General features: G+C 54.3%; 1 protein-coding gene across 2 annotated transcripts in view; it reads left to right on the forward strand.

The window, feature by feature from the left end:
• The first annotated feature begins 690 nt into the window (after positions 1 to 690).
• Positions 691 to 21,992, forward strand: part of SLCO2B1 (solute carrier organic anion transporter family member 2B1) — a 56,747-nt gene continuing 35,445 nt past the window's right edge. The window contains exons 1-2 of one of the 2 annotated variants that reach the window (XM_061351337.1): positions 691 to 767; positions 15,314 to 15,417. In XM_061351337.1, the coding sequence (XP_061207321.1) occupies positions 15,337 to 15,417 (81 nt within the window). In that variant the 5' untranslated portion in view covers positions 691 to 767; positions 15,314 to 15,336. Of the gene's footprint in view, positions 772 to 15,313; positions 15,418 to 21,992 lie in introns of both variants that reach the window. The other variant, XM_061351338.1, reaches the window with a different exon arrangement.

Raw genomic sequence — 21,992 nt, forward strand, 5'->3', positions numbered from 1 at the left:
GGATGGGAGCCTTGCATGGAGGGGATGGGAGCCTTGCATGGAGGGGATGGGACCCTTGAATGGAGGGGATGGGACCCTTGCATGGAGGGGATGGGACCCTTGCATGGAGGGGATGGGAGCCTTGCATGGAGGGGATGGGACCCTTGCATGGAGGGGATGGGAGCCTTGCATGGAGGGATTGGAGCCTTGCATGGAGGGGATGGGATCTTTGCATGGAGGGGATGGGACCCTTGCATGGAGGGAATGGGAGCCTTGCATGGAGGGGATGGGACCCTTGCATGGAGGGGATGGGACCCTTGCATGGAGGGGATGGGAGCCTTGCATGGAGAGGATTGGAGCCTTGCATGGAGGGGATGGGACCCTTGCATGGAGGGGATGGGACCCTTGCATGGAGGGGTTGGGAGCCTTGCATGGAGGGGATGGGAGCCTTGCATGGAGGGGTTGGGAGCCTTGCATGGAGGGGATGGGAGCTGGCATTTGGGCTGGGGCTGGGTGAGCAGCTTGCAAAGCTCTGTCTCAGCAAAGCACAGGGGCTGCTCTCTCCTTTGGGACTGCAACTTCAGGAGAGCCCCCAGAGACCCTATAGGGAGAGCCTGCGCCAGTTTGGGTTCAAAGCACTCCGGCTTTGGGAGCTGCAGCCGAAGCCCCACCTCCGACAGCCCTCCCCACCTCCGGGCTGGAAGTTAAAGTGAATGGCCCCAGGAAGCGCTGGTAGAGGAAAAGGGCTCCCGGTGCAGTGGGATTGGGATCGGGAGAGTGCTGGAACTGTGAGTATGGCCGGGGCGGGCAGGGAGATGCTGCTGCTGGTACCGGTACCGGTACCGAGCTGCGGGACGGGATGAGGGCTCGGCCAGTGGGAAGTTCCTCACGCTGCTTTTCCCTATGGTGTTTTGAAGGCTCCCTGACCCATCTGGCTCCCGAGCTGGAGTTTTCCAGCCGCTTAAAAGCTGAAGGGGAGGAACCCCAGGAGCGATCCCAGTGCCCGTGCGCCTCTTCCATGGCGCTTTCTGCACTTGGCTGTCGGGGCTTCCTCTCTGCTTGCCCTGATTTACCCGAGCCCTTTGTGGCACTGGGGCAGCTGCGCTCGTTCCTCCCTTCGCAGGGACCTTTCCCAGCCCCTGGGGCTGCCGCGGTTCATTTCTCATGCACTTCTGCTCCTTCTCTTATGGCAATGCCTCTTCTCACCCCCCAGGCCTTGGTGGGCTCTCAGGGTGGGTGCCATGGACCTGACCTGGTGATGGGACCTTGGCTGAACGCAGGCATCTCCAGCAGTGCATTGCTTGGAGAGGAGCCGATTGACACCCACCCAGAGCAGGACCCGCTCCTGCTCAATGGCTGGATGTGATGATCTGAAGGGTCTTTTCCAACGCAGTGATGAAAAGCTGATGGGAGCTCCTGGCTCTGGGAAAACCGGTGGCAAGGAGCAGGAAAGGGTTAATGCAGAGGGAAGAGCCTTGGTGCAGCTCCAGGCTGTGGGTGAAGATGCAAACAGGTCAATGATGGGCTGCATTCCTCTGGTTTGCTGTGTGGTTGTAACCCTCTTGTGCATTGCTGTGCTCAGGGGAGAGCCTGGGGCCAAACCCGGTGCTCAGGGCTGAGGTCCTGCAGCATCCTGCTGAGCTTTTGTCTATTGGCCTAGGGGGGAAAGCAGGCTTCTGGGTTTCTCCTTGGTCTTGCAATGGTGGAGCTGTTGTGTCCCCGAAACCCTGATTTAGAGATGAGGTTGATTCAGGATCAGAGATATCAGATGGAGATGGGATCATAGGCAGGAGCTCTTCCCTGTGAGGGTGCTGAGGCGCTGGCACAGGGTGCCCAGAGAAGCTGTGGCTGCCCCATCCCTGGCAGTGCTCAAGGCCAGGTTGGACACAGGGGCTTGGAGCAAGCTGCTCCAGTGGAAGGGGTCCCTGCCCATTGCAGGGGTTGGAGCTGGAGGGGCTTTAAGGTCCCTTTGAACCCATGAGATTAAAGCTGGAAGAAGGCTCTGTGCTTCACACAACCCAGCCCATCATGTGTTGGCCGTGCTTGATGCTTCTATTGGGTTTGGTTGTCCCAGGTGGGAATGGGGACAATAGGGTTGGCAGTGCAGAGATGCTGTGGGGACACATCCCACCCTGGCTGGGGGCTGCTGCACCCTCTGCTTCCAGCCCCTGCGGATCAGTGTAGAACCATGGAATCCCAGACTGGATTGGGATGAAGGGACCTCAAAGCTCCTCCATCTCCAACCTCTACCACGGGCAGGGACCCCTTCCACTGGAGCAGCTTGCTCCAAGCCCCTGTGTCCAACCTGGCCTTGAGCACTGCCAGGGATGGGGCAGCCACAGCTTCTCTGGGCACCCTATGCCAGTGGGATCTGCTCAGCCAGGGTTAAGGCTGCTCCATCCTTAGCCGTGCATCCAAGCCGCAGGGAAAGGGAGCAGTGCTTTAGCTGGGAAACCTGAGGGCGCAGGCTCCGGGTTGCTCAAGGATCCTTTGTGTCCATCTGCAGAGGCTGTAAAACCTGTTAGTGCTCCAGTTCCGGAGCAGGTTTCTCTCTGCTGAAGAGGCACGTTATGCCCAAGGCGTTTGCAGGATGTGTGCAGGGATTCACCCTGCATCTCCCGTATCCCTGCTGCTTTGGGGCAGTTGATGTGTCAGGAGGGCACATCCCTCCCTCCCTCCTTCCTGTCTCACCTGGGTATGTGCTCGGGTACCTTTCCACAGGGTTTGCCATGGGCTTGCTCCAGTGGAACCCCTGCAGTGCACCTTAAAGCGTATGGGACCTCTAGACCGTGATGCTCTCAGGTCCTGCTGCTTCATGCCCAACCTCTGGATGATCTTAAGGTCCTTTTACATGATCTTTAGGTCCTTCCTTTCAGATAATCATGATGTCCCTTCCAACCCTAACCAGTCTATGGTTCTATGAGCTCTTCACTGCTTCGCTTAGTGCTCCAGGTCCAAAAAGGAAAACGCCAGTTGAGGATGTTGGAGTAAATCAAAGACAAATGGGGCAAAAAAGAGACATTTTGGGCAGGTTATGAGCAGCACCAGGGATACCCAGCTACCAGCAGGCCAGAGCTGAGCTGCTTCAGGAGCTTATCAAAGCCTTCCACAGCTCCCATTCGAGGCAGTGCAATGCAGCTTGCCTACTGGTGCCGGTACAGCTCCAATGGGCAACGGAGCATCCTTTCTTCAGGCTCCCATCAGGATCTGCTTTCTCACCAGTGCTCCAACCACACTGATCTGCACCAAAAGGCCTTTTATTGACTGAGTGCTGGTGTTTCATGGCTTACACTTCCTTTTCCACTCCCTCCCTCCCTGCACCAGTCTCTGGTGCCCTGTGCTCAGGCAGAAGATGCTGGAAAGGGGAAAAGCATCAGAAAGGAGCATCTCCTCCCTGCTGTGGGCACTACCATTCTATCTGTCTGCTATGAGAGCCCTCCTTCTAGTTGTTGCTTGTTACAGAGTCATGGAATCATTTCAGTTGGAAAAGCCCTTTAAGGACATTGAGTCCACCCATTAGCTCAGCACAGCCGGGTCCACCACTAACCCATGTCCCCAAGTGCCACATAGGATCATATTATTTGCTTAGTTTGCAACATATCCTCATTTCTCCTCATTTTCCCTCCTACTCTTCCCGTTTCCTTGCTTTTCCCACCCCTGCTGCTGGTTTAGGTGCCATTTCCAGGCTCTGAAGGGCTTCATCCTGGCTCAACCCAGCACCCAACTCAACTCAACTCAGCCTTGCTTGGCTGCTGGCTTTGCTGCCTCCCCTTTGCAGCAGCTTTGGGTCTCCGGGGACCTTGGTCTGGTCAAAAATAGATCCCAACCCTCTTTCCTCTGTGGTTCCTGGCTCCAGTTGGCTCCCAGTGCTCCCCTGGGGATGCTGTAGCTGTAGCTCAGCTCTAACCGGACCCAGATGCATGTGCCCTGGCTTGAGGCATCCCAGGGATTAGATTCTTGGTGTCTCAAGCTGTCACCTTGCTAAATGTGGACTTTGGAGCTCCATGACCCTCCCCAGGACCTGCCATTGCCCCCAGGCCTTGAAAATGTTCCTTTTAAAGAGAAATGGAGACAGTGGTGCAAGACTGCAGAGACCTAAGGGCAGATGGGATCATAGGCAGATGAGCTCTTCCCTGTGAGGGTGCTGAGGCGCTGGCACAGGGTGCCCAGAGAAGCTGTGGCTGCCCCATCCCTGGCAGTGCTCAAGGCCAGGTTGGACACAGGGGCTTGGAGCAAGCTGCTCCAGTGGAAGGGGTCCCTGCCCATGGCAGGGGTTGGGAATGGAGGAGCTTTAAGCTCCCTTCATCCCACCCCATTCCAGGATTCTGTGATTCTATGAAGGGGAATTTCTGGCTTGAAACATGCTTCCAACCCTGGAATATCCTCTGGGAGGGATGGATCGTGTGTGGATGGCTGGAGAAACCCTAGCTCCTAGGGATGCAGGGTTGGGCTCGCTGCTGGCCAGGCACTGCAGTGCAGGCAGGCAGCGTGGCTGAGGCCAGATGTGGCTCCAGCTGCAGGTCTGCGGCCTTCCAGGATATAACCCCCTTTCTCCCTGGGCTTCCTTGCTGTTTGTGAGCATCCCAGCCTGGAACTGCTCCTGGGGCAGCACACACAAAGGGTGTGAGTAACCCTGGCACAGAGAAGCAGCCCCATCCCTCGGTGAGAACGTGGACTTTGTGCAGTCCGTTAATATTAGATAATGGGGAAAGGACACTTGGCTGTGACGTGAATTAATCATACACTCATACAATAGTTAGGGTTGGAAGGACCTTAAGATCATCCAGTTCCTCCATGCTGCCCAAGCTATCAGTGTTGCTTCCCTTCCCCATGCCAGCTCCAACCGCCAATGGTTGCACTGGGCCTGAGTTTGCTCCAGTGCTTGCTCCTTGTGCCACCATCGCCCCATAACCATGCCAAGTGCAAGGTCCTACAGCTGGGTGGGAGCAATCCCAGGCACAGCTCCAGGCTGGGCAGAGAAGAGATCCAGAGCAGCCCAAGGAGAAGGACTTGGGGGTGCTGGGCGATGAGAAAATGAACATGAGCCGGCTTCAGTGTGCGCTTGAGCCCAGAAAGCAACCGTATCCTGGGCTGCAGCAAAAGGAGCGTGACCAGCAGGGCGAAGGAGGGGATCCTGACCCTTTATTCTGCTCTGGTGAGACCTCACCTGCAGCACTGTGTGCAGTTCTGGGGTCCTCAACATAAGGACATGGATCTGTTGGAACAAGTCCAGAGGAGGCCACGAGGATGCTCAGGGGCTGGAGCAGCTCCTGTATGGAGCCAGGCTGAGAACATTGGGGCTGTTGAGCCTGGAGAAGAGAAGCTGCGTGGAGACCTCAGAGCAGCTTCCAGTGTCTGAAGGGGGCTGCAAGGATGCTGGGGAGGGACTCTTCATTAGGGACTGCAGTGATAGGACAAGGGGTGATGGGTTCAGACTGAAACAGGGGAAGTTTAGATTGGATCTAAGGAGGAAATTCTTCCCTGTGAGGGTGCTGAGGCACTGGAATGGGTGCCCAGGGAGGTTGTGAATGCTCCATCCCTGGCAGTGTTCAAGGCCAGGTTGGACAGAGCCTTGGGTGCCATGGTTTAGTGTGAGGTGTCCCTGCCCATGGCAGGGGGTTGGAACTGGATGAGCTTAAGGTCCTTTCCAACCCTAACTCTTCTATGATTCTATGATTCTATAATGTGACCCCCAGCATTTCCTCCTGGATGTTTGTCACTCTCTGCCTCTCTTTTGCTGGCTAAGGGAGTTTGGAACTTCTCCTGTGCTCTGCTTTCGGTTCCCCCTTTGTTGTAGCAGTGTTTAGGTTAGATGGGATCCTAAGAAGCTGCTCCAGTGGAAGGGGTCCCTGCCCGTGGCAGGGGTTGGAGCTGGAGGAGCTTTAAGCTCCCTCCTATCCCAACCCATCCTATGGTTCTCTGATCTCTATGAACCACCCTTCGGTCAATCCCTCTTCCATGTGGGTGGCCAGCATCATTCCCAGCTCACAGTGAAGTAAATCTTACTGGTCTTCCCCCCACATTTGGGGATGCTTTGATTGCTGATCTATGCATTAAACTGAAAGCAGGGAAGAGCTGCCTTTGACTATCCCATGGGAATAAACGGGTGGGAAACAAGCGAATTGGTGCTCTGCATGCAATCCTTGGGGTGAGCAGCTCCATGGCCCTGGTTGCAGGGACCATGGGTGCAGGTGGAGAATCTTCCTTTGCACTGGTTTGTTACTCAGAAGCTATGGACAACATATAGCAAACAGCACCTGGATTGCTCCAGGAGGACTCTGCTCCATGGAGCTCTTGAGGCTTTCCCTCCACTGCGTGAAGGGTTTCTGCAGCATCTCCAGCTCTTCAGTTTGCAATGGCCTCCCTTGGGAAGGTTGGGTTTCCTCATTGGAGCAGGTCAGACACTGGAACCCCTTTGGCTGCTGCCTTTTCCTTGCTTTCATGTGTGTTCCTCCAGCTGCTCCTTGCAAATGGCACCACAAAGTCCTCCAGCTCTTTAGAAGTAGTCCCTGATACTGCTCCTCAGGCTTCACTCCTGTCCTAGCATAGGAGAGATAGAGGAAAAGAGCTGTTAGGAACGTATTCATGGTGTACAAAACCCCAAAGTAGGAAAGCAGTGTTTTGGGATCACCTTCCCCTAGACTTCTATTGGCAGATGTTGCTCCATGGACTCCAATACCTTGTCTGCAGGCAGGCGCCCACTGGGGAGCAGGCTTTTAGTACATCATATTTCATACTTCATTCATCATTTGAACTCCTGTCCTGTGGTTTGGAGCTGTTTGGAGCAGGGAACGTTTCCCAAACACACAAGAGGTGGTGCTAAAATAGGAAATCCCCACCGAGGACACGAGGCATGGGTTTCTGTAGCGCACATCACGTCTGGTCATCCCCTATAGCAGAGCAAGCTCAACATCTGGCACGGTCCATAGGGAGAGGGGTAACGTTATTCAATGTTCTGCATAAAATCCTACAGAGAAGGAGTAAAACTGGGACAGATGTGAGCTCCTGCCTGCACATCCTCACACACTGAGCCTAACTGCAGTGACCCACAGCTCTGCCATGGAGCCAGGCTGAGAGAGCTGGGCTGGGGCAGCCTGGAGAAGAGAAGGCTCCTGAAGGGGAGACCTGAGAGCAGCTCCAGTGCCTAAAGGGGCTGCAGGAAAGCTGGAGAGGGGCTTGGGACAAGGGATGCAGGGATGGGAGGAGGAGGAATGGCTTCAACCTGGAAGAGGGAAGAGTTAGATGGGACATTGGGGTGAAGCTCTTCCCTGTGAGGGTGCTGAGGCGCTGGCACAGGGTGCCCAGAGAAGCTGTGGCTGCCCCATCCCTGGCAGTGCTCAAGGCCAGGTTGGACACAGGGGCTTGGAGCAAGCTGCTCCAGTGGAAGGGGTCCCTGCCTGTGGCTGGGGTTGGGAATGGAGGAGCTTTAAGGTCCCTTCCAGCACAAACCAGTCTGGGATTCCATGGTTCTATGGCAACTTCCAGCAGGGACAGACCCGTGGTTCACATGGGTCAAAAAGGAGCTGTGGGAAGGTTTAATGGGACGTTGCTCTTGAGGAGAGCAGGAAGCATCCCACAAGAGCTTGGGAAGCAGCAGGAGCAAGATGTCATGGGGGGGGTACCAGACCCCTGATGGCTCCATAGCCCTGGGCATCCTTTGAAAATGAAACAGTGTGAGTGATTCATGTCACTGTGCAATCCCAGCCTCGTTGCCCATGTAACTCAATGAGATTGTGGATCTCATCCCCATCATGACCCCTGCGATTCCTCACCTCTGTGCTCTGAGCCAGTTCTGCCCTTGGGTGCTTTCCCCTCTTGTAGGGAAGGCCACCTCAGCCCCTGCAGTGGGCACCTTCCTCTTCCCAAGGATGCATGGATGATGGCAAGTGCCAGCACCGAGGTCATCGAGCACATGGGGACAGTCCCAAGCTGTGCTTCTGGCTCTGCTGGCCTTAATCTGCAGAGCAGCAGGACAGCTCCTTCAGTGCTTCAGAAATGACCCCCCAAACGACCCAGTGCTGGACTTCCCACCATGTCCTCAGGCTGGATTTGTGCTGCTTTGCCATTAGCAAATACACCTTGAACCATGGAACCCTGCACTCCCAATGGAAGGGACCTCAGGGATCATCTGCTCCAACCTCTCCAGGCACAGCATGACCTAGACTGGATGCCCAGCACCCTGTGCAGCCCCATCTTAACAGTGTCCAGCACTGGGGAGTCCCCACTGCCCTGGGGAGATTATTCCAGTGGCTGCTTGTTCTCACTGGGATGATTCTCCTCTTGTGTCCATTGGGAATCTCCCAGCAGTAACTTGTGCCCATCACCCCTGGGCTTTCCCATGGGACTCCTTGTCCAAAGGGAGTCTCCATCTTCTCTGCAGCCTCCCTTTAAACACTGGCACATGGGGATGAGGGCTCCCCTGAGCCTTCTTTTCCCTATGGAGGTGGTCCAGGGGCAGAGGTCCCCAACTGCAGACATAGGGCCAGGTGAACTCCACATCTTCATGACAGCACCCACACCTCCAGCTCCTCCACATCACCATTGGGGATGGTTGTGGTACCCCCAGAGGAGCTCCAATCCCTTCCCTGCACCTGGAGCTGGTGAGGACCCCTCCAGGAAGGGCTCCAGCATCCGGCAGCATCCTGGGGTAGGCAGGAAGCTCTGAGACCTCATCACCGCAGCAGGGAGAAGGGCTCCATCCTTCCCAAGGCAGAGGGGCTCAGGGCTGGCAGGGACCTCTGGAGGGCATCAGGGCCTGCCCTGTGCTCATCACCCGTGGTTGTTTTCATGGGTTTCAACACCAGTTTCCCCTTTCGTTCTCATCCCTGCACTCCTCCATCGCAGCTTTCCTCCTGTTCTGTCCCTGTGAGGTTGTTGGGATGTGTCATCCCTGCCACATTCCTCATTATGGGGAGGAATTGGGCTCATTTCATTTGCACTTTGGCTCTGCCAATCGGTACGAGATAGAAAGAGCTTTAGGGTGCATCTCCACATCCCTTTTCTTTCCATGGGAATGATGGGCATGCACTGTCTTCTGTTGTCTTACAGAGCATCTTTGCCATCCCCATCATCCAAACCAGCTTCACGTTTAACGTGCTTGCAAATACCCACACTGACACCATTCCTGCTTCCCTGCCAGTGAATGGGAATTGTTCAGCAGGAAGGCAGATTCTGGGGTATTTGCTGCCATTCTGTGTCCCTGCTGGGGTTTAATTTGCTGTGTTGCATTCGCTGTTATTTACCCAAGCTCTGCTGTGCTTGTGCCTGCTCAGCTCACAGGAGCCGTGCTGCTATTGCTAATAAAGGGCTTGTGGTAGGTTTGTGTCCTTGGGAACAGGACAGGATGCTGGTGCCACTGGGACCGGTCCCCTGATATCCCAGTCAGGACATAGTGCAAATCCCAGTGGAACTGGGAGGGTTGGGGCTGCTTCCACCTTGTCACGTAGGGATTGAAAAAGGGGGATGGCTTTAAACTGACACTGGGGCTGTGGTTATGGGATGCCTTGCATGCAGGCCCTGCCTGCAGGATGAGGACAGAGGCTGCTGCAAGCTGCCTTCAAACACGAGGGCAGCATCCTCTGTCCTTCCCTCCAGCCAACCCCATATACAGGGTTTCTCCATGCTGGTCTGTTGCTGCTGGCAATGGGATATTTCTGCCAAGCTGGGGTAGGTGCCACCACTTCACTTCAGCCCTGAGTGGGACACTCATCAGGACAATGTGGCCACTGGAAGCCTCTTGGTGACCAAAGGGGATGACCTTCCTCCATAGAGGGATGGGATGTCCAAGAAGCACAACGGTGGGCAAGGAGTGATGGCAAAGGCATGGTTCTCCCTACACACCTCCCCATAAAGGTGCCTTAGGAGCAGGGGGTCTCCTCCTCCTCCTGGGATGGTCTTCACCATGGATGGGAAGCAGGGACAGCACAGGCAGCGCCTGCTCCCATCGCAGCTTCACATCCCTGTCTCACAGAGCTCGGAGAAGCCCTCTGAGCATCTCCATCCAAACACTTCACCATCCATCCTCCTTTCCCCTCCTCACCACCAGCCCCATGGTGAAGCAGCCCTGCACTGCTCTCTCCTGCTCAGCTTTATCCATCATTCACACATCCAAGGGGAGAGGGGTTATCTCAGCCCAGGGAGGGATGCACGACACCAAACTGCTCTGTTGAAGCTCTCAGTGGTGCTTTTCACCTTTTCTCCCCCAAAATCCATTTGCCAGGGAGACAGAGCCACAGAGGCTGGGGCCGGGTAGGATGCAGGCAGTGGTGGCAGGATGGGTGACTGCGAGCAGTGTCACCAACCCTGGCACAAAGCCCTCTCAAGCCATTGCTGCACCCTAATGAAGAGGAAAATCACTCCTTTATGTGCCTGCAGGTAAAGTCTCCAGTGAAACTGCTTCTCCCATCAAACCCAAGGGGTTTCAATAGGAGGCCAGTGAGGGGCATGGGTGGCTGGGTTTCACCCATCCTCTTTCAGTGCAGGGGCTTGGAGCAGCTCATGCAGCAGGACCCCAACCAGCACCCATGGGTTTCACTCACATACTGCAGGGAATCCTAGCATCATGGAATCGGGTTGAAGGGACCTTAAAGCTCATCTAAAGCCATGGGCAGGGAGCTTGCATCCTGCAGTGCTCCCATCACAACACTCTCAAAGCAGTGCTTTGCTGCTTGGCGCCTGCTCCGTATGGGATAACCTTGGTCTGACACGCTGGTTTTGAGCTGGAGGAGGGGGTTTGGCGTGGAGCAGATGCTCAGCTGCAGGGATGCTGTGGAATCATTAGAAACTCATTGCAGCATCTCAGCTTTATGGTGCTTTATTGCCCAGGACAAAGTTCCTTCATGCCTGAAGCTGAGTGCACAGTGCAGGAGGTGCAGGGAGGGAGGGAGCAAGGCTTCCTACAGCACCCTTTCCTCCCCAGTATGACCAGTGCTGTGCTAAGTCAGCCCTTGATGCCTCATTCCCAGCCTTTGCCTGTCCCAGTTTATCCACCACTCCCCAAACCCATTATAGGGGCAGGCGGTGTCTATTCCCTGGCTTGTTCCTGGGGAAACTGAGGCACAGAGATGGGAAGCAGCTTGCTCTGGAATGGAGGTTGGGAGCTGTTGGCCCTGGTCCCACTGGGCTCCAGGAAGGGATGGCATTCCAAACTGGACCATTCCTCAGCTCTCCTATTCTCCTTCATGAGTGAACACAGCTCCATCAGTGCTGTCTGCTGTTTCCTGCTACCAGGAACACTATGAAGGCTGATGAGGGAAGAGGTTGGATTAACTGGATGCCAGGCTTGGAGCAACCTGCCCTAGTGGAAGGTGTCCCTGCCCATGGCAAGAGGTTGGGACTGAATGAGCTTTAAGGTCCCTTCAAGCCAAACCAGTCTGTTCTATGGTCTGATTCCGTGTCCAGCAGCTTCCTGGGCACCCAGGAGGGTTAAAGGGTGCGCACATTCAAAGTGGGGCCTCAAAAGGATGGGCAAGGGGACCAAAGACTCTACAGACCACAGGGGTTGTGGTTTGCAGGTCTCATTGAGTGCAGCTTTGGTGAGGCAGCAAAGGCATTCATATGGATAACCAGGGAATCACAGAATCATAGAACAGTTCGGGTTGGAAAGGACCTTATGATCATCCAGTTCCAACCCCCTGCCATGGGCAGGGACCCCTCACACTAAACCATGGCACCCAAGGCTCTGTCCAACCTGGCCCTGAACACTGCCAGGGATGGAGCATTCACAACCTCCCTGGGCACCCATTCCAGTGCCTCAGCACCCTCACAGGAAAGAACTTCCTCCTTATATCCAATGTAAACTTCCCCTGTTTCAGTTTGAACCCATCACCCCTTGTCCTATCCCTGCAGTCCCTAATGAAGAGTCCATCCCCAGCATCCCTATAGCTCCCCTTCAGATACTGGAAGGCTGCTGTGAGGTCCCTTACCAGCTCCATAACCATTCCCAGCCCTGGAAATCCAGGCTCAGGCTCCTTTGGCTTCCTCTCTTAGCACCCTGGCACCCTTCTTCTTCCTCCTGTGTCCCCCTTGAGCATTCCAGAGGCTCCAGCAGCAAACTCAGTGGCTGTGAATGGTTCATCCCAGCTCTGCTCCTGGAGACAGGCTGGTGCTTTAGCTCCTGCTCTGCTCAACCCTCCAGAGGTGCAGGGCAGCTTCTCAGATGCTTTAGTTCACAACCGAATGTACTGCATTGATCCCATGCTGTATTTCATTGCAGCAGCATCTTGTCCTTCCAATGGGGCTGAGGGCAGCAATTGATGCTTGCAGAGGATGATGTAGGGGTCCCCTGTGCACTGCACTTAATGCTTGTATAAATGCCACTGTTAAGCCTCCTCTTGCTAGAATACACATCACCCCATTCACTTGCTAATTTGAGGCTGTGCTACTCGCTCCTTTGCTTTCAATAGGGGGAAATGGAAGGACTCAGTAATGCAAAGCCTTTCACCCCCTTTGCTGTAGATGCCACTGAGATGGAAACATCGATTACAGTGCGCTCAACAGCAAGCCTAATGGGTTTAACGTGCCTCCAAACAATGCAGCTTCCTGAGCAGGAAGCCTGGTGCTAAAACCCTACCAAGGCCTCATCCTCCCGAGCATCCCAAGCATCATTCGTGCCCCAGATGGAGCTGGTGAAGGGAGGAGGGAGCTCAGCTCAGTAAGGAGAGGATGGAGCATTCCCATGGATTCATGTGTCTTTGGATGGTTAGATTGAGGTGACAGGGACCTCCCATGAGGAAACACCAGGGGTGGAAATGAGAGGCTGGAAAGGACAGTTTTGGTCATAGAAACAGGGAATGGTTTGGGTTGAAGGGACCTTAAAGCTCTTCCAGTTCCAATCCCCTGCCAGGGGTGGGGCAGCCACAGCTTCTCTGGGTACCCTGTGCCAGCGCCTCAGCATCCTCCATCAGAGACCCAGCGTATGGAGGGGTGCAGAAGAGCTTGCTGAGCCTGCAGGGAAGTCCCCCAAACCCCCCCTCAGACAGGCAGAGCAATGGTTGTCTATTGGGAAGGCAGTTTGGCCAGCCAGCACCTCCAAAACCGCTTGATGTCACTTCTTCACCCCATGCCCCTTGCAACCATCAGCCTTGGGAGCTGAAACCAGTTACATCCCATGAGGACATGCAGCAGCCATAGCTGGTGAGCTCAGCATCACCTTGGTGGGATCTTTATGTCTGGGCAGATCCTTTATGCTTGGCACAAGACTGGTCCAGCACTGTCCAAGGGCTGAGCTAATGCTCACATGGGGCTTTCTTCTGAACCCCTTTTCCCATCTGTCCAATGCCATGGGTATTTTACTCCCTCCATAACATTGACCTTCAACTACACTATCACCATGTGATGCATATTGCAACGGGCCTGGAAAGCTGAGGCAGCTTATATAGAGCTTATATAGAGCACCCTCATAGGGAAGAGCTTCTGCCTAAGAGCTCAGCTCAGTCTCCCCTCGGGCAGGTTCAAGCCATTCCCTTTGGCCTGGCCCTACAGGCCCCTGTGCAGAGCCTGGATCCTGGTCTCAGTTGTATCTGACCAAATCAAAGGAGCTGCTATGGGACAGTAGAGTCCCATGGCAAAGAGAATAAGGCTCAAGAAGGTTTGCACCAGGACAATGGAGACCAGAGCCTGCCCTAGGCACTATATGAAGCCCTTAGGATGCTCTTTGCAGCCAGGGTTCAGGGTGGGAACAGGGGGGTGTGGAGATCTGCTTACAAATGTAGATGGTTGATATAGGCATGTGGTCAATAACAGACAAAAAGAAACCAGGATGTCTTGTGTGATTGAAGGATATAAAGGGTTTGATCAGAGCAAATAGAGTCCTATAGCTTGGGACAGTAAAATATTACCCCCTTTCCCCTATGGAACCCTGATTGCAGGATCACTGGGTGGCTGAGGTTGGAAGGGACCCCTGGAGATGAAGGCAATCCTCCTAATGCAGCCCAGCTGCCTTTCCCTGCTGGCTTGTGTTCAACCCTACAGAGCTGGTTGACCAAAGGACCCTGCTGGTGCCTCCCCAGGGGCAGGACTTGGCTCTTGTCTGGGTTGGACTCCATGAGGTTCCCCATTGAGGTCCCTCTGAAGGGCAGCACAACCGTTGGCTCTATCAGTTGCTCCTCCCAGTCTTGTATCTCCTGCAACTGATAGAGGTGTTCTCTGCCCTTCACCCGGGGCACTGATAACTGGTAAACAGCACTCACCCCAGTAAAAGACTGGGTGTTTGGGTGGAAGGGAGCTTAAAGCTCCTCCAGCCCCAACCCTAACCACAGGCAGGGACCCCTTCCACTGGAGCAGCTTGCTCCAAGCCCCTGTGTCCAACCTGGCCTTGAGCACTGCCAGGGATGGGGCAGCCACAGCTTCTCTGGGCACACTGTGCCAGCGCCTCAGCACCCCCTCTGCTGAAGGATGCCTGCCCACTTCCTAGGTGCTTGATCCTGCCTATTGAACTTCCCCATATCTGACCAAAGTCTTCATTGCTGCATCTTAACCCCATAGCTGCTGTGAACAGCAGAGATCAGGTTATTCCTCTTCTCTGTGCTGAAGCCCTTCTGGAGGAAGACAAGGTTATGCCGTTCCTCTCCATCTCAGCGCTCCATCATGTCCCCTGAACCACGTTCTCCAGTACTCCTGCTCTCTGCAGCTTGTGTGAGCTTGAAGCAGATGAACTGTTTCTGCAGGAACCTTCTAGCACTGCCTGGAGCAGAAGGGATACAGCAACCCCTGCTCTCATTAACACCAATTAGCACCTAATTATCAACCTAATTCTGATTTGCCCTCTTCATCATAGAAGCATGGAATGGGGTGGAAGGGACCTTAAAGCTCATCCAGCTCCAACCCCTGCCACGGGCAGGGACCCCTTCCGCTGGAGCAGCTTGCTCCAAGCCCCTGTGTCCAACCTGGCCTTGAGCACTGCCAGGGATGGGGCAGCCACAGCTTCTCTGGGCACCCTGTGCCAGCGCCTCAGCACCCTCACAGGGAAGAGCTTCTGCCTAAGAGCTCAGCTCAGTCTCCCCTCGGGCAGGTTCAAGCCATTCCCCTTGGCCTGGCCCTACAGGCCCTTGTCCCAAGCCCCTCTCCAGGTTTCAGTGTTCAAGCAGTGCTGTCCTTGCACTCATCAAACAGTGTGTAACCCCTCAGCACCCCCAGTCAATGTTTTGCACCAACTGCTGCTTTGCACAAGCCAAGCTCAAGGAGAAAATGAAAGCTGGGGATAATCACTGATTGCTTATGAGGACCATGTGCTGCTGGGGGGGTGCTCACAAAGCACGGCAGGGTCTGGCTGTGCTGAGCAAGGTGGATTCAAGCAGAGCCACTTATCCTTGTGCTGGATGGCTTCTTTTGGCAGGTGGGTAAGGCTGAGCCGACAGGATGACAAGTACCGGCACCAAGAGCAGCTACATGGAGCGGTCCCGGAGAGTGCTCTGCAGGAACCCATTGCTCAGTATCAAGGTAAACAGCTCCTGCTTTCTGTCACACCTCCGTGTGTTACACAGGGCATCACCTGGGGGAGAGGAGTTTGGCTTTCTGCAGAGGATGCTCAGGGGCTGGAGCAGCTCCTGTATGGAGCCAGGCTGAGAACATTGGGGCTGTTGAGGCTGGAGAAGAGAAGCTGCGTGGAGACCTCAGAGCAGCTTCCAGTGTCTGAAGGGGGCTGCAAGGATGCTGGGGATGGACTCTTCATTAGGGACTGCAGTGATAGGACAAGGGGTGATGGGTTCAGACTGAAACAGGGGGAGTTTGGATTGGATATAAGGCAGATGAGGGTGCTGAGGCGCTGGCACAGGGTGCCCAGAGAAGCTGTGGCTGCCCCATCCCTGGCAGTGCTCAAGGCCAGGTTGGACACAGGGGCTTGGAGCAAGCTGCTCCAGTGGAAGGGGCTGGAGCTGGATGGGCTTTAAGCTCCCTTCCAACCTCAAACCATTCCATGGTTCTATGATAATCCAGAGCCAGTCTGTATGGAAGTCACCAAGGCAGAGGGTTGCCAGCGCTGCAGGCACAGCAGAGGGTGCCATGCAGCCCTCAGGGTTCACCCCATCCTATTTCCACCCATTCAGCAGTTCTCTTTCCAGTCACCAGCAAGATGGGCTTTAAAATCCACCCCATTGGTTTTTTCCCTGTGCTGATGCTCTAAAGGGGTTGAAGCTTCAGAGATCCAAGGTGCTGAGGTGCAGTCAGCTTGGTCTGTGAGCATCTCCTTTGCTGTGAAGGCAGATGCAGAGGAAACTCTTTGGGGGAGTATTTCAGGCCAGACGTGGTAGGGCAATGCCCATGTCTCCTATTGCTTATGGCTGTTCTGGAGCCTACCCTGAGAAGGGCAGAGGTTTTGGGGGGGAGCAGCCCTGCTCCTGATGGACACCCCACTGCTTGGGAAGCTCAGCAGGGAGATCCTGATGGATCTTTCCAGGTCACAACAGCATTGCAGGAAGCTGCAGGCATCATTGCAATCACAGCATCCTCAATGAAGCCATGGCAGAGGTTTTGGGGGGGAGCAGCCCTGCTCCTGATGGACACCCCACTGCTTGGGAAGCTCAGCAGGGAGATCCTGATGGATCTTTCCAGGTCACAACAGCATTGCAGGAAGCTGCAGGCATCATTGCAATCACAGCATCCTCAATGAAGCCATGGCCAGGCCTTATCCTGCCTTTGCCAGGCATTACCCTGGCTGCAGCCCATAGCCAAGGAGATCAAATCCTCCTTTCCAATCCTATCCTTCACATTCAAACCACTTCAGGACCTGTTTCCAGCCCCGAGGCACAGCTGACCTGGCCTCTTATGTCCCTAGCACACCGCTGGCCTCAGCACAGGATGTTTTTCCCCAATCTCCTTTCTTTTAGTGTGGTTTTCTGGGGTGGTTTTTGGTTGTTTTTTGCTTTCAAGAAGTTAGGTCACCGTGTCCGCTTTCTAAATGACTTCCTCAGAAACCAGCACTTCAAGGCCAGGGTTGGAATCAGAAGCACGACACCATTGCACAATGGGGTTTATGGGCTCGACGTGGCTGGAGGACCAAAACTCACAGCGCTGCAGGTTGTATATATAGATGTATCCCCAGAGAGAGGGGATGTGACTTGAAAACGGGTTGCCACGTGTTGAAATGCAGCTGAGAGGCTGTCCTCCTTGGGAATGATGGTCCCTGAGCCTTTAGGGGCACTGGGCATGAATCCCTATGGTTAAATGAGGTTTGCTGCTCCTCCCATTGAAGTCCAACGTCTTGTCTTGGCTCCAAGCAGCGTTAAGCATCCAATGCTGGATGCATGAGTTTGGGAAAAGCTGCTTATGCAAAGACATGGAGAAGTGCTTTGGGATGGAGATGGAGACTGCTGCAGAAGGAGGAAGCCTTTTGGGAAGACTGTGTGGTTATTATGGTACAGCTCATCTGCAGATGAAGGGGAAGGAGGCTGGGGGTGATTCATTGCTTGGCAGCAAAGCATAGCCCATACAGTCAATAGAAAGAGCTTTTGTCCAATACAATGGGATATCTGGAAGACCTGCAGGGCCACTTGGACTGTGGTTGTTGGTGTGCTCACTGCTGGGTCATCAAGGTGCACGTTTTCAGGCATCGTGCCATTGATGAGCTTGATGAAGCCCCTCTTGGAAGGGGCATGGGTGGGAAGGTGAGCAGCCCCATAGGGGTGGCATAGTCCCATGGACACGTGCTTCCCATCCCTGCCTGTTGCCATCCAGCACCTTGAGGATGTGCCCAATGACTGTCTCCCTCTGAGACAGTTCTGCATCCAGCTCTGGGCTTAGAGCAGCTCCAGTGCCTAAAGGGGCTGCAGGGAACCTGGAGAGGGGCTTGGGACAAGGGCCTGTAGGGCCAGGCCAAGGGGAATGGCTTGAACCTGCCCGAGGGGAGACTGAGCTGAGCTCTTAGGCAGAAGCTCTTCCCTGTGAGGGTGCTGAGGCGCTGGCACAGGGTGCCCAGAGAAGCTGTGGCTGCCCCATCCCTGGCAGTGCTCAAGGCCAGGTTGGACACAGGGGCTTGGAGCAAGCTGCTCCAGTGGAAGGGGTCCCTGCCTGTGGCTTTAGATGAGCTTTAAGCTCCCTTCATCCCAACCCATTCCATGACCTTAATCATAGACAATCACTCTCTGTAACAGCTTCAACTCTTGATGTTCTCTGCTCTATGCTTTAGCTAAGAGCAAACCAGAGCTTTCCCTGCCCCAAGCCTTTATTACCAGTGGATGTGCCCAGTGGCAAAGGCTTTGTGCCCCATTACACGCAACTGGTTTGGATTAAACTGGAACAAGCTGATTCGTCACGGACCCCTTTTCCCCTCTCTGTAAGCACAGCCCAAGCACAAACCCCTTCCTTAAAATAGCAGCAGAAGTCTCCCATACACATGGGAGCAGCGTGATGGGGACTTCCCTATGGCAATGGGGCAGGAGTGTGGGGCTGTCAGAGCCCTCGCATGGAGGATCTGCTGCCAAACTGCACCACCAACACCAGAAACACAAGGGAGGCTTCGTGGGGTGTCTGCAGAGCACCAAGAGAGGAGGTGTTGGGGTCTAACCCCAAGGTCTGCAGCTTATGGGATGCTGAGGGGTTGAGTTGTTCTCAGTCTCTGTTCTCTTACACATATGGACTGGGAGCAGAAAGAAGTCACCTACGAGATACAAGGCTTGGTAGGGCACAGCCTGCAAACACACAGTTAAAAATATATAGAGAAAATGCATATTTTATATATAAAGTATATAGAATATATATGTAATTACCTATAATATAACTAAATATAATTATAATATAATTTATAATTAAATTATGTTATTTAAATTATATTTAATAATGTAATTTATAGAATATAGTATATAATTTAATCATATATTTAATACATTTATAAATAAAAATATAGAGAAAAGCAGAAAATAAATCAATGATGGCAGAGAAACTCCTCCTTCAGTGGTGGTAGAGGGGAGATGCACCCATCCCAGGGCTGATTGTGGAGGATGCAGGCACTGAGTTAGGACATCACTGCCTATGGGTGAAGGCACCTCAGCAAAGACCTGGCAGGGATGCTGCTCTTCCCTCTGGGAAGATGCCCTCTCCGTGGTGGGAAGTGGTGGTGGCACATCCCCAGAGGAGGAGGGTTGCTCTTCTGGCACTGCAAAGGGGTTGTCAATGGTAGGGGTTCCTTGGTACCAAGCACCCCCTGCCCTTGCTCTGGTTGCTGTGATGGGAGTGATCCCAACACAGAGCCTGAGCAGGCTCTTATACACCCCCTCCCAGCTGTTTGTTAAAGCAAGCCATTAATGAACCTCTCCCTTCCTTCCTCCTCAGCTGCACCAGGGCCCGGTTGGATTCTCTGGGTTGTTTCAGTCCGACTGATGCTAGGAGCAGGGCTGAGCTGTTCATGGGATGGAGCTGGGCTTGGGTTCTGCTCATGGCATTCCAGGCCTTGGGAAAGGGTTGGTGTCTGCGCACCTTCAGACCCTCTCCTGGGGTAGCCCATCAGACCCAGGCTGGCTGATCCCAGGAGTCCAAGTCCAGGCATGGAAGGACCCCAGCCTCAAGTCCTTGGGATGGCAAAGGTGACACAGGGGATCTGCCTGCCCTGTGACAGGGACTGTGTCCCAGATCCAGCTGGGAAAGGCATAGGGTGGCATCTGAGACTGTGTGGTCAGCTCTCAACCAATTACCATGGTCCAAATACTATGGGAGGTTCCATAGGAGCCCTGGGATAGATGCGCTGCTGGGGCTCGACCACCCACCACCATCATCCCATTGCAACTGGGAATCACACACTAGCAATTACCAGCGCTCTGTGCCTCACCATGGGAGTATTTCCCAGCTTAAAACTGCCCCGTGGTTGTCCACAATGACTCCCTGAGGAGCAAGAAGGAGACTTGTAGGGCTTTAACTGCAAGAGCTTCCATTTTGCTGTGTTAGGAAAGCAAATCACCACCATGGGGAAATGGGAAACACACAAACCCCAGGAGATCCTGCAAAGAGCAGGGTTTTCCTATGTGATTTCCCAGAACCGGTTGAATGGAATCCCTATGGCAGCTGGAGAACAATGGTCTCCGCATTCCTCTTTGTTTCCTCCTTCTCAACCATTTCCACCTTGATTTTGACTTTAAATGTTCCCTCGCTTTCTTTGGGGTTCTGTGTCTAAACCCCTTTGTGCAGTTCCCACGAGGACATCGGGGTTCCTTATAAACCCCTTGGCCTTTGCTCTTTCCCCACACGCAGTGCAAAGCGTTAAACGTTGGCTCCTCTCATGCTGGGGTTTTAGCACTCATTGTATAAAAGGGAAGGGATGGAAGTGTTTAATGAGAACCTGCTCTCCATGGCTTCATCTCCAGCAGCTCCACTGAGCAGCCCCTGGGTATTTCCTTCCTCTCATCCTGCTCTCGGATGCCTTTGCAGCTCTTCCATCATCCCTGCTCCCTCCGTTGGGCTTGGTGCCTGCCTGAGGGCTCCTGCAGGGCTGTTTTTAACCACCCCACAGCTCCTGCTGCTACCCAGGCCTCCTGCTCTCCACCTCCAGGATGCCTTCAGGATGCCCCAGCGCCAATGCTGCCCCCATACCCTTGCATTGACCCTAGCTTTACTCATCCCTATTGCTCCTTCCCCAGGACCTGTGGTATGGATGGCATCTCCAAACCCAAGCAGACTGCAGGCACACAGGTCCTGGTGCTCTGTGGGCTGCAGAAAGCACAGGATCCTCCTTCCAGTGCTGGGTTTTGGTCTGGATGAGCAGAGCTGCAGGCAGAAGCTTGTTGGGAGGAAACCAAGCCCCTCTGGTGATGAGCATCGTGGTGTGGTTGCGTTTCTGGGCTCCTTAGAGAAGCTTCCAGTATTTAAAGGGGACCTACAGGGAACCTGGAGAGGGGCTTTGGATGAGGGCCTGTGGGAACAGGCCAAGGGGAATGGCTTTAACCTGCCAGAGGGGGACTGAGATGAGCTCTTAGGCAGAAGTTGGGACTGGATGAGCTTTAAGGTCTTTCCCAACCGGTATCTGAAGGGGACCTATAGGGATGCTGGGGATGGACAACTCATTAGGGACTGTAGTGGTAGGACAAGGGGTGATGGGTTCAGACTGAAACAGGGGAAGTTTCGATTGGATATAAGGAGGAAATTCTTCCCTGTGAGGGTGCTGAGGCACTGGAATGGGTTGCCCAGGGAGGCTGTGAATGCTCCATCCCTGGCAGTGTTCAAGGCCAGGTTGGATGAGGCCTTGGGTACCATGGTTTAGAGCGAGGTGTCCCTGCCCATGGCAGGGGGTTGGAACTGGATGATCTTAAGGTCCTGTCCAACCCTGACTATTCTGTGATTCTATGATTCTGTGACTGAAGAGCAGGACCATTCCTAGCAAGCATTTGGGGGGAAACCACCCTATTTTGAAGGCTCAGTGAGTTTGGTAGGATGGATGCAGCCTGTTCCCATCCCACTGACCTTGCTATCAGAGAATGGACCCTGGCCTGTTTCATTTACAAGTATAGACTCACCCTTTGGGACTGGGCCAAAACTGAGCTTGCATTAGAGTGGAGGGGACCTGAATCAGGGCTCTTGGTGTCACACTCCTCTTCCAAGCCTGCAGTAGGTTTGTGAGTGGACAGGATCCACAGCCTGTGCTTTGAGGGGATGGGCAGGGATGCTCTAGGTTGGGATTGTTTCCTAGGAGCTAATAAGCCCATATAATGGGATTTTAATGTGATGCCTTCATTCATAACAGCCCTGCTGTTTGCTGCCTCCCCCTGCTCTTGCTGGGAGCAGGAAGGAGGAGGCTCTGGTGACAGGAGAGGTTCAGATGAAAGCAGGCTTCCTGCAGGAGAAGCTGAGCATCGTGTGTGCAGCCAGAGCATCAGATCTGGGGTGCATGAGTCTGCTCCTTCCTTTCCTGGCACCCCAGCAGCCGTGCTGTGATGGGATGGCAAACAGCAAACAGCTCCTGGAGCCAGCACTGGGGTCCTTGCCCGGTGCTGACACCAAGCCAGTGCTTTAAAGTGCCAATATAGGGGAGAATAAAACACCAGAATCCCATTCCCAAGCCATTTTGACCTCCTGAGCTGAAGAGGATGGGGGGG

Source organism: Neopsephotus bourkii, unplaced genomic scaffold (assembly GCF_033783945.1).
Source record: "Neopsephotus bourkii isolate Nb327-2 ecotype Australia unplaced genomic scaffold, CSIRO-AGI_Nbou_v1 NB_580, whole genome shotgun sequence".
In the NCBI taxonomy this organism is placed as follows: domain Eukaryota; kingdom Metazoa; phylum Chordata; class Aves; order Psittaciformes; family Psittacidae; genus Neopsephotus; species Neopsephotus bourkii.